This window comes from Centruroides sculpturatus, unplaced genomic scaffold (assembly GCF_000671375.1).
Source record: "Centruroides sculpturatus isolate CEXI.00-Female unplaced genomic scaffold, Cexi_2.0 scaffold1144, whole genome shotgun sequence".
NCBI lineage: Eukaryota > Metazoa > Arthropoda > Arachnida > Scorpiones > Buthidae > Centruroides > Centruroides sculpturatus.
This window is the reverse complement of record NW_019385316.1, coordinates 1,811-14,001: the sequence shown is the minus strand read 5'-3', so window position 1 is coordinate 14,001 and position 12,191 is coordinate 1,811. Positions and strand designations below refer to the sequence as shown.

Sequence of the window (12,191 nt, the reverse complement as noted above, 5' to 3'; positions counted from 1 at the left end):
TAATATATAATTATATATACAGTACCTAATTTATATATAATTAATATATAATTATATGTACAGTACCTAATTTATATATAATTTATATATAATACTAAACAGACGATAGCAAACTCAATTTAGCCGCTCCGTAGCGTGGCGCAGGGTCGGAGGAAAGTAGTTCGGCTGCTCATCCACTATTGGTCCAGACTCTATCAATCTTCTCGCGAAACGACGTTATAGGAGGTACGTTATACGAAAGTTGCTACAATTTTTTCGCTACATTATAGGAATTTCCGTTATAGGAACGTACATTATAGGGGGGTCGACTGTATCACATTAATTCACAATTCAGAATAAATTTATGTAATGACTAAAACTATGAAATATCAATTTTATTAAGTGATTTTTAATTAAACCCAATAATAATAAAAGTTTTAGCTTTTTCATTCATACTATATGTTAATATTGTTGTAGATTTTACTGTAAACAGGTTTCAAGTATAATCATGTACCAAATCTAAGCTGTAGACTTGTAGAGTTGTTTTGAAAATGCTACTATTTTTTAAAAATTCAATTTCAGAAGATAAATCTATAAATGTTAAGTGAACATGATTAATTGCATATAAATTACCATTTATACACAAAAAGTTATTCATTATAAAGAAAGTAAGTATAATATTTAGAAAATAAATAAGCTTTCAACATCACCGGTTCTGATAAAAAATTTCAGTATTGTTATATTAAATAAAACAGTGAGGAAATGAAACAATATAATTTGTATATATGTGAATGTATATAGCTAGATGTATGTCTGGTTTAAAAATAATTTCATATAAGAAAGTTAAATTTATCTGTCAGAATATTAAAAAACAATTCCTTATATCCTTATATATTTCTAATCGAGTCAGTGAGTTTATGTATTAGTTTGAATAATATATTTAAATATAGATTCATGTTTAAAACTACAGATGAGTCTGCATAAGTCATCACATAGGTATAACTAAACACCATCAGTTAAGTAGTCAGTTTTCTGTGAACCAGCTGACTTACATAGACATTAATGTTAAAAAACTTTGGTTTACTCGACACCTTTTAACTCATCACCATTGGATAAACTAACATACTTTTGCTGTTCCACACTTGTTTAGACATCTGATAAGTCAACTTCTCTCCTGAAAAAAAAAAAAAAAAAAAAAAAGAGTTCACATCATTTACTGAGTTTACTGTGCAGTGTGAACTCATTTTTTTCGAGAGGGAAGTCAACTTATTTATTAATATATATGCATTAATAAAAATGCCTTAACATTTTATGTATTTTTATATATAAAATAATAACAGAAACAAAAAGAAAATGTACAAATCTATATCAACGTCACAGCAGAATTCGATTTTGCATTTTCTCACATCATGCGTTATTTGTGGCACGTGTTTCACATTTCTGTTAGAAATGAGTGTCCAAAAGCTAACAATGCTTATACTGAAGGAAAAATACAAACTTGTGTCTGAATTTGAATGTAAGAATACTTTGCAAGTCGAATTTTCAAAACAAAAAAACCTTCCAAGAACAACATTGGTGGGAATCCTGAAGAAAAAAAAGAGGAAATTAAGAAACTTTTTATTGATTTCCTCTTTTTTTTTTTTTTTTTGGCTGTCTCGAAAATGCCACAGAAAGTTGCTGTACAAAGATATTGAAGATGCTCTGGTACGTTGGCTAAAACAAATTCATTCATCAAATCTTCCCATTTCGGGACCAATACTGAAACAAAAGGCGATGGGAATTGTTGGGGAACTTGGAAACCAACTTTAGTGTCAGTGATGGATGGCCAGAGAAGTACATTGCACCAGTGCCGTAACTAGCCATTCCTGTGCCCTGTGAAGGACTTTGCATTTAGGCCCCTTAATTAATTAGGTTTGGGAAAATAATAAAACAAATACATGCATTTTGGGTCCCCCTTCCAAGTGGGCCCTGTGTGGGTGCANCTCCTAAAAAAAAAAAAAAAAAAAAAAAAGAGTTCACATCATTTACTGAGTTTACTGTGCAGTGTGAACTCATTTTTTTCGAGAGGGAAGTCAACTTATTTATTAATATATATGCATTAATAAAAATGCCTTAACATTTTATGTATTTTTATATATAAAATAATAACAGAAACAAAAAGAAAATGTACAAATCTATATCAACGTCACAGCAGAATTCGATTTTGCATTTTCTCACATCATGCGTTATTTGTGGCACGTGTTTCACATTTCTGTTAGAAATGAGTGTCCAAAAGCTAACAATGCTTATACTGAAGGAAAAATACAAACTTGTGTCTGAATTTGAATGTAAGAATACTTTGCAAGTCGAATTTTCAAAACAAAAAAACCTTCCAAGAACAACATTGGTGGGAATCCTGAAGAAAAAAAAGAGGAAATTAAGAAACTTTTTATTGATTTCCTCTTTTTTTTTTTTTTTTTATGGCTGTCTCGAAAATGCCACAGAAAGTTGCTGTACAAAGATATTGAAGATGCTCTGGTACGTTGGCTAAAACAAATTCATTCATTGAATCTTCCCATTTCGGGACCAATACTGAAACAAAAGGCGATGGGAATTGTTGGGGAACTTGGAAACCAACTTTAGTGTCAGTGATGGATGGCCAGAGAAGTACATTGCACCAGTGCCGTAACTAGCCATTCCTGTGCCCTGTGAAGGACTTTGCATTTAGGCCCCTTAATTAATTAGGTTTGGGAAAATAATAAAACAAATACATGCATTTTGGGTCCCCCTTCCAAGTGGGCCCTGTGTGGGTGCACTTGTTGCACCTGCCTAGTTACAGCACTGCATTGCACTACTACTGTTCTGCATTGCACTACTGTATTTTCCTAATTGTAGTTTTGTGGTGTTTTCTACTTTGCTTTAGTTGTCATATCGGATAACTCAACACATTTCCACTTCCCCTAGAGGTGTCGACTTATGCAGACTTGACTGTATTTCCCTGAAAATTTACATCATAATCTGAAAATAATTAAATTGATAAATACTGATTTCCAATTACAATCAAAAGTGATATAAAATATGTTCAGAAATGGCATTGTGTTTGCACCATGTGCAATCTATATATGGATATTGTGGGGTAACATTAACTGTAAAGTATAACAATTATTTAGCAGTATTATCATCATAGATATTAGTAGCAATTGTTAATTTTTTTGGTTACATATTTTGCAACAGAATCCAAATCTATCTGAGCAAGACCATGGTCTGGTGATGGTGCAATGGATACCAAATTTATCCAAAGTAGACAACAGACAGTAACAGTTTCTGTTGGTTGAAGGTTTCATCCATACAGAGATTCATCAATAGATGATTGCAATTGATAGTGATGACTGCATGTCCAAAATGATGGTTGTGTGCACATAAGATTATTACAGAGATGCCACACACAGGCAACACTAAATTGTGATCATTCATCAATGAATCTCTGTAAGGCTGAAACCTTCAACAGACAAACTGTATCACTGCCTATTAGTCTACTTTGGATGTATTTGGAGATTGTTGCACCATCACTAAACTATGGTCTCATTTAGACAGAAATGGGTTCTATAGCAAAATTATACTATCACCTATGACAACTATACTTTAAACCGTCATCATACTCTATAGTTAATGTTAAACAATTCACATATAGATTGCATAAGATGACCTTTTTTAAATGTGCCTTAAAATTAAAATTCATTAACTTGCAAGTACTGGTTAGGTTAACTAGAAATAAAACATACATAGGTATTCTGAATGATCAACATATTCTTCAACAATCATTTTATTTACAGAATTTTTTATATTTGTCTTATTTAAGTTTTAAAAATGTTTGTAAAAAATGACTATATTTGTCATGTATATATTTTTACATTTTGTTTAATATATTTAAGTATCCTTTCCATTTCAACAGATTTTTGTTATATTGGAAAAAGGTCTCTTTTATCCTTTACAAGATTATTATTTCTTAAATTTATAATAATTATTTTAAAAGATTAATAAAAACAACTTACTAATTGAACATCAGGATGCCATGCAACAGGATTTTTAATTTCAGCAAATTCCAAACCCAGAAGTTCCTAAATTATATTATTCAAAGATTAATCATAATTTTATATCCATAAAAATAAACTAATGAATAAATCTACATAGTTTTTAAATAAAATTAAACAGTAAATTTATGTATTAGTAAACAAAATTTAATCAAGTGTAATTTGGTAGTAGTTCTCATTTAATGTTTATTTCTTTATTTTTCCCACAAGTTTATGGCACAAAATTCACATGGCCTATTTTTGATTAAAATGCATATTTTTTTAATCTCTCTCCAGTCTATGGGCAATATTTTGATGGATCAAACAGCTTTCTGCCCTCTTGACACCAGGTGGTGATGAATAGGGCTCAACATATCTGGAAAAGATCATTCCTCTGAAAAATTCCTGGGGGTTTTTTGACTTGTCTAGTTTGTTTGTTTGTTAAGTTATGGTAACACAACATTTGAGTGATCTGCCTCGGAGGATGCCTTCTGGGCGGTCTTTTTAAGGGAAACTGGCCCCTATTTAGGAGTTACAAACATGGAAAAAACCTGGAAAACTCCATGTGGCCAGCCTGTCTGAGCGAGGCATGAACCCACGACCAAACTCCCAATGTTCAGAGTACGAAGACTGCTCAGCCACTGGTGGGCTTTGACTTGTCTAGATTTGACCCTGAATCCAGAGCGTGGTAAGCTGCCACCTTAACTGCTTGGCCATTCGTCCACTGCGTTGTACTCATTAGTAAAGGTTTGCTTATCCAATAAGTTTTTATTACTAAAGTAAAATTTTACATTTCAAATTTTGAAATTCAGATAAATTGTTGAATGGCAGCATTTAACAAAACTGTTCTTTGTACTTTGTACTTGTTATATATACTGACAACTACATTACTTAAATGATTTAATAATATTTAAATAACTATATATCTCATTAAAATCCTATTAAAATTTATATAAATTTAATTTTCAAAAATGTGTTTCCAAAGTTAATGAAACACATTACAACTTAAACAATTGATCTCAGTCTAAATTATAGATTAAATTTCATATAATATGTTTATTGTAAATATATATTTACAATAAACATACTGTTCTAAATATTTGGGTTGTTGTCTGTATACAGACTTATAAAGGTTATATCTAAATTTAAATAAATCTGGAATTGAAGGCTTGCTCAGGGTCTGGGGTGGCACAACTGGCAAGCAGAGGTTGCAGGTTCAAGCCCCACCAGTTCTTTTCTTTCAGATGATTCTAAATTATTTAATAAATTATTAAAATTATAATTATTAATTTAGTTGAGATGGCACCTAATGTCCACCTCTAGTAGAAAATTACTTAGCATTAATCATTTAATTAGCAGAGTTATAGCCCAATTATTTAAGGTAAATCATTTGATTAAGTTTATACAGATTTATATGCACATTCTATAGGACCTATTCTAATAAAGTGAGGATCAGACATTTGGGTCACCAATTCAAACAAACTTGTAGCCCTAAACACAAAACTCCTTGTCCAAATAATAAAACTCACTTCTCAAGCATTTTCAAAAAATAGGTCTCTGAAAATTGAGTGTTTAGCTTTATAAGTCTTTATAAGTGTAAATTGAGTGTTTAGCTTTAATTATAAAAGTCTTTGGAAGTTGATGACTTATTATAATAAAAATAATAGCCAAGTAGATATGACACTAGGCATTGGAGCTACATGTATATTTGAACTTTTGCAATTTTAGTTTTTTTTTTTTAAATTTGTAACAAAATTATATTATTATTTTACCATATAATTATCATTAGCATTATTATTATTATTCCTCACATTTATAACACAACTTATAAAAACAGAAGATTAAAAAATTCTGATGGCATTTCCTGTTTAGCAGAAAAGAAGTCTCTCTGAATTTAACTCTTTTGTTCTTAAATAAAATTTTTATTTCTTCATATTTCTAGATATGATGGTTTTGTTATAAAAAGAGCCCTCTATAGTGCCCAGATGTAAACAATTTTAAAAAAATCATATTTACTTATGATGAAAGACTATATTGTTTCCATTTCATATGGAGAAAAACAAAAAAAGAAATTTTTACAACTATATATAATTAAAATGAATCTTAGTTTTTAGTAATCTGCTTTGCTATCTTAGAAAACTATATATGAACAAACAGCAACTCATTGAGCTTCTGTTTGTTCATGTTTGTTGTTTGTTTGATTTTAATAGAAATATAGTTTACATGTTTATTTGTAAAAACATTTCTTACTTGGTAAATATTCAATAATCCTTTAGTTACAGTAGGCAATGGAAAATATTCACGTAATTTATTCTGATCAACAGAGTATTTGATTTCTTCCACCAAATTATTATAATAGCGAAGTTCTGAAGGATGTAGCTTATCTTCGAAAGGAATGTCTAGTTTATTGCACTACCAATATAAATTACAGAAAAATATACATAAATCATTTTATACATTCAAATTATATTTAGAATGACGGCTTTTATATTTTATTATACAACAATAATATACCATCCAATAAAATCATACCTCTTTGTTTTTAAGTTCCATTATAAACTTTCTTTCTTCTTTCCAGAGAGGTTCTAATTTTGATGCTAAAGTAGTTAAAAAATTATAAACAGTTTTTGCAGTTTTAGCCATTCTCAAATCTGTTATAAAAGCTACATGATTAGGAAATCCAAGTAATAATGCTGTCTAAAAGTAAAACTTTGTTAAATTCAAGTAATAAATGATTAAAATAAGATATGAAATTATTACAACCTCGTGTCGTAATTCAGCCAGTTTTTCTAAAATGGTACTGTTTTCATCAATACACCTAAACAATTTTTAAATATTGCTAATTGTAAACCTATACACAGTAATTAAACTGATAATTTTATTATAAAACATATCAATAAAAGTAATATTTACCTTGAATTAAATGCATATTCCAATTTTTTTCTTGTTTCAGGGTTTTTTGCTTTCCCCATGATTGAAAAGTAATGAGGATACTTCAATGTAACTTTTCTTTTACCTGTTTCACTCTAGAATAAAGATTATGTAGTTATATACAATACTTTTATATGTGGATTCTAAATTATTCATTTATAAAATTACAGAATGTAATGAAATTTGGTTTTTAGATTTCTGATGAGATTGTCCTGTTATCGTGCAGAGATTTGTTTTATTAATTAAATAAATGAAGATACTGTCAAAAATTTCTTCTTCTAATTTAATATAACACAATTTTCATACCTTCGTCAAGTTTTCAATAAAATCTGCGGGTAGTCCATCTAATTCTTCCTCTGAAAATTCCAAAATAGTATTCTCTTCATTCACATTTTTGATAAATTCAACACAATAATTGCTTATTTCAGTTTTTAAAGATTTTATTTTTGCTTGAACAGTTGGAGACAAATGTAATCCTAACAAAATAATAAATTATATTATAAAAGAAAAATATGGCTTACTTAATTTTACAAAATTCATTTATTCACTTTATTTTATGTGCTTTTCTTTGTTTCCAGAATAAAATATTTGACTAGCATTAATTTTTGAAATGTGTAAATTTCTGGAAATATAAGAGATGATACCTAATGCTTGCATCTAGTGCCAAATTACTTAGCATTTAATTAATAATAGTAGTAGTAATATAGCCTAATATAATTCAGCAATTGTTTGGCTTTAATATATAACTATCATGTTTGGATGTTTATATTTCTATTTAAAATATAATGTTCTATTTCCATCGAGCTCTTGCAGTTCAATAAAAATTATATTTTATATCAAAAAATTATATTTTAGTTAGTAGTGTAATGCATTAAATAAAAAGACATATGTCTTGTTATATTTTTTACATTATTGAAATTTTAAATAATTACCATTTCTCTTTCCTAATTTTATTAATTTTTGTAGATATCGGCTATATTCTGAATCTAATGTTTCGTTCTTTGCTTCAAGTAGTAGCAATTTATTAAAGATGTCTTGTCGCATACTGTAAATACCAAATAAGTTTAATTAAATATTTAAAAATAAATTGAAGATGCATACTTTATATTATCTCTCACCCTATTTCAATGTGAAATTCCCTTAATTTACGATCAGCTTCACTGCCTGCATCTCTAAGTGCTTTATCAGTTGACACATGTTTTGGAAGTTCATATAAAGCACCCTCAGTTTGCTTTTCAGCTTCTGCATAATTTAAAGGCTAGAAGAAAAATTAATAGAAATTTATATATACATATATAGTTGACCAGATGAATGAGCAATTAAGATACTTCTCTTGGCGAGTCAGACTAAAATCCAGACAGGTTTTTTTTTCTTATAATTCTTTGCACTCTGAGGGCACTAAGAGGGCATTTTTCTTACAAGCCCATTATGAATTTGGCCAGGCCCATAATGGAGCAGCGAGATAGTGAAGAATGGGCATATCTACTATAAACAATTCTTGGGGTTTTTCAACTTGTCTGGAGCTGATCTTTGTTATCTCAGAGTGGTAGGCAGCCATCTCTAACCACTCAGTCATCTGGTTGTTCATTTCAGATAGGTAAAATAACACTAGGAATTTTTTGGGATGATTCATCTAGTTATTTCAGGTCCTTCTCACCACCCAGCTGTACTATTGTGGGCCTGGCCAATATGAGCTACCTACAAGAGGTTTTCTCAGTTTGCTCAAGGCAGAATTAAAAAACAAAATAGATAAGTATATTTTAATATTACTAAGTAGCCCAACAATTCAATTAATGTTAACATGCTTAAAATTAAAATTTAAAAAATTAATGAAATTACTAAAAAAACATAATAAATTTAAATTTGATTATCTTTTGTGTAAAATAACACTAAAACAATTTTTATAGTTATGTTGCAAAATAAAAATGGAGTCGCAATTAATTTAAAAAATTGTAGTTAAGGGTTCAAAAATGCAGTAAAGTTAAATAAGTTATTATTAAAAATAATTACAAAAACTAAAACTAAAATAACAATTAAATTTAAAAATGGTCTTTACACTAAAACCAAAATTAATAATAAAATCAAAACTAATTAAAATCAAATGAATTGAAAAATAAAATGCTTTTAAAAACTGTATAAAAGTTGTTTTGAAATTTTCAAATTGTAAATCAAATTGATTTTTAAATTTATGTTATTTGTGTATGGCAGTGATGGAACATTTTGCTTTTAATATATGAGCCATTGATTTTGAAAGTGGGACAAGTCCATTTTGTGAAAAAATAGTTAAAGCTAATTTTTATTACAAATTAACATAAAATTTATCATTTTTAATCAGTTCACAATAATTGTCTTTTAATATCAGTATATATTTGTTACTTATTATACAGTAATTTATACAGTCGATATTTATTGTGTGTTGATTTTGAAAGTTAGGCAAGACCATTCTAAAGAAAAATATATGATGGATTTATTACTCTCTGTACTACCCATTCATCATAAATACTTAAAAATCTGCACCATCTAAACTAAGAAATATAATTATATGCATGCAACTTATTACTGAATATTTTTTCATATTAAATTTATCCACTTTTTCCTATAAAATTAAATTTATTTTTGTTTTATTGTAGCTTTTTGAAAGTAGTATGAAATGTTGAAATAAAATAAGTAAAAAATTGAATATTGTATTTATTTACTTATTATAATTACATTCCATTCAAAGAAAAATCAATGTTTTCAAGAAATCATTGGTTTTGAAAGTGAGGCAAGTCCATTGGTGCATACCAAAACCATGATTTTTTTTACATAACACATATATCCATTACTGCATATTAAATTTACAAGAAATAAGACCAAAAAATTATAAAAATAAGTCTATTACCCTTTACGAATATTTTTAAACCCATTCAAATGCAAACCAATAAATATCTAGCAACAACATAACATAGACTTGACTCACTTCACTTTCAAAATGAATAGCTCATATATACAGAAAAATTATTAAAAACACTATAAACTAAAACTAAATCTGTATATCTGTATTTAACCAAATGTTATTATTCCATTAAAAAATAGTTGCTATGGGGGCAAAGAAATAGCTGTCTCTTTAACACCAAGTCTGAATCAAAAGTCTTGTCTCTCCTATCCCTATGCAAAAACTTTCCTTCTACTTTGTTAACCATTTCCACGAATTCATGCCGAGTCTGCAGAGGAAGTTAACTGGTGGTTCTTTCACAGGACAAATTGTAGACTCCACAGGCGATCTGGTGTGACCTACTTACAAGTACTACTTTGTAAAGTGTTGGTTTCAGTTTTGGTGGGATGGAACATTTTGCTTTTAATATACAGTATATGCAGATTTACAGAAGTTTTAGTGTATTGACAATCCTGTGCAATAAATGCATTTCAGTAAATAAAATCATATAGATGATACAATTCCCATCATAAGCATATTTAGTTCCTCTTTGTAAAGATGAAAACACTAAAATACTGTTTTAGGATATGGTTCCAAGTTTTTTTTAATTTTAAATTGTCAACAACTTTAGCAAATCATTCAACATTTTGGAAAGCAAGTGTTAGAAAATTATATGAGGACTTGTTGTAATTATTTTTGAATAATTAGAAAAGACATAAAAGATTATGTGACAGAATTTTTAGTTCTTCCTGAAAAGAGGAAAACACTATAATATTAATAAAATTCCAAAACATTTTGGTTTAAAATTTTTGTTAATCTTCAAAAATCATTCAGTAGCATATGAAATGATATCCAGGAGTCCTATCTCATGAAAAACTGCTTCAATTCTTTAATCTTTCAGTGTTTTTTTAAATAAAGATAGGATGATGCTGATCTCTAGGGAGAGCAAGGAGAGAATCTTGTTCAAAATTGTGTACTAAAATTGTATTTTTTCAGCAACATTGCAGCTCTGAATAAGACTGCTGGGACGTTATCAGAGCTGTAGATTCATACCCATAGGAATAAAAAAAAAATGTCAAAAGGAACCAATGGTTTACACGTGACCCTTCACAAGGTATAGCAATGAATCTGGGCTACTTGCTAAACACGCAGTATGTTTAACAGTGTGATGATATGCATCAGTGGTTTAGCAAATATAAATTTCACCCGGGGCATGATAGGCCCCCTTACACCCCTCACTATGCTAGTGACATGCATGACTATGGTTACAGCCTGGTATTAGTGCAACAGTTATCTCATATTTTACAATCTTTCAGCCATCTCTAGTAAAGTGTGAAACAGTTGATTCTTAGCATTATTTTCAGAAATAGTTCTGAGTTTTTTTCACTTTTATCTCAAATCTGAGTGTCTTCAAAACTCCAGATAAGCTTATTTCAGGTGGGATACATTCACAGAGTCACACATAGACAATAGATTCCTTTTGACTTTTTTTACTCCTGTGGGTACAGTTTACAGCTCCGATAAGATCCCTTCCCCTTTCAGAGCTGCAATTTTACCATATTTTTCAATATATTAAGATTAAGTTATGAATTTCCTTTGGTATGTACTTTACCTCGAGAACAGTTTTACAAGAAACTTGATCATTACTTAAAGCACCAACTTTATCATATGTTTTACGTAGTCTGTCGATTAAATCGTCGGTTCTCTTCAGTAGTTCTTCAGCGCTTAATTTTAAATCGTAACAAAATTTAATTCCCTGTGGAGTCATATTAATCCTACTTAAATGACAAGAACGAAATGAAAATAAATAAACTGATGATTCGGGATTAAATTTCCAATGACGGTCAATGTTCAGATGCGTGCCACATCATGGCGGCACTTCCGTTTTTAGCCTCAAAACCGTACGCCTGTCGAGACGACGTGTCACGTGACGACGCGAGCGAAGGGCGCGCCGTGTCGCGTGACGACGCGAGCGCCTGAGCCTGCGGTTAAAGTCCAGATACTTACTGTCATGGCGGCTCATCGCCGATTCCAGCAAAGAGAAGCAAACAGTGGGGACGCACGTTCTAACCTAACCTAAACCTATTCTAATAAATTATCACAATTAGTACCGATTAAATTATTAGAATAGGTTAGGTTAGGTCAGAACGTGCGTCCCCACTGTTTGCTTTTGTTTGGTGGAATCAGCGCCGGCGCCATGACAGCCGCCGACGCCCTTCGCTCGCGTCGTCACGTGACACGTCGTCTCGACAGGCGTACGGTTTTGAGGCTAAAAACGGAAGTGCCGCCATGATGTGGCACGCATCTGAACATTGACC

General features: G+C 30.0%; 1 protein-coding gene across 1 annotated transcript in view; it reads right to left on the bottom strand.

Annotated features, from left to right (window-relative positions):
- LOC111637553 (thimet oligopeptidase-like) overlaps window positions 1-11,889 on the bottom strand; it is a 17,811-nt gene extending 5,922 nt beyond the window's left edge. The window contains exons 1-9 of the mRNA XM_023383061.1: window positions 11,486-11,889; window positions 8,078-8,217; window positions 7,892-8,004; window positions 7,266-7,435; window positions 6,942-7,054; window positions 6,792-6,846; window positions 6,561-6,725; window positions 6,279-6,440; window positions 4,011-4,076 (exon numbers count right to left, since the gene is read on the bottom strand). Coding sequence (XP_023238829.1) covers window positions 4,011-4,076; window positions 6,279-6,440; window positions 6,561-6,725; window positions 6,792-6,846; window positions 6,942-7,054; window positions 7,266-7,435; window positions 7,892-8,004; window positions 8,078-8,217; window positions 11,486-11,641 — 1,140 coding nt within the window. The 5' untranslated portion in view covers window positions 11,642-11,889. The remainder of the gene's footprint in view (window positions 1-4,010; window positions 4,077-6,278; window positions 6,441-6,560; window positions 6,726-6,791; window positions 6,847-6,941; window positions 7,055-7,265; window positions 7,436-7,891; window positions 8,005-8,077; window positions 8,218-11,485) is intronic.
- Window positions 11,890-12,191: the final 302 nt, after the last annotated feature.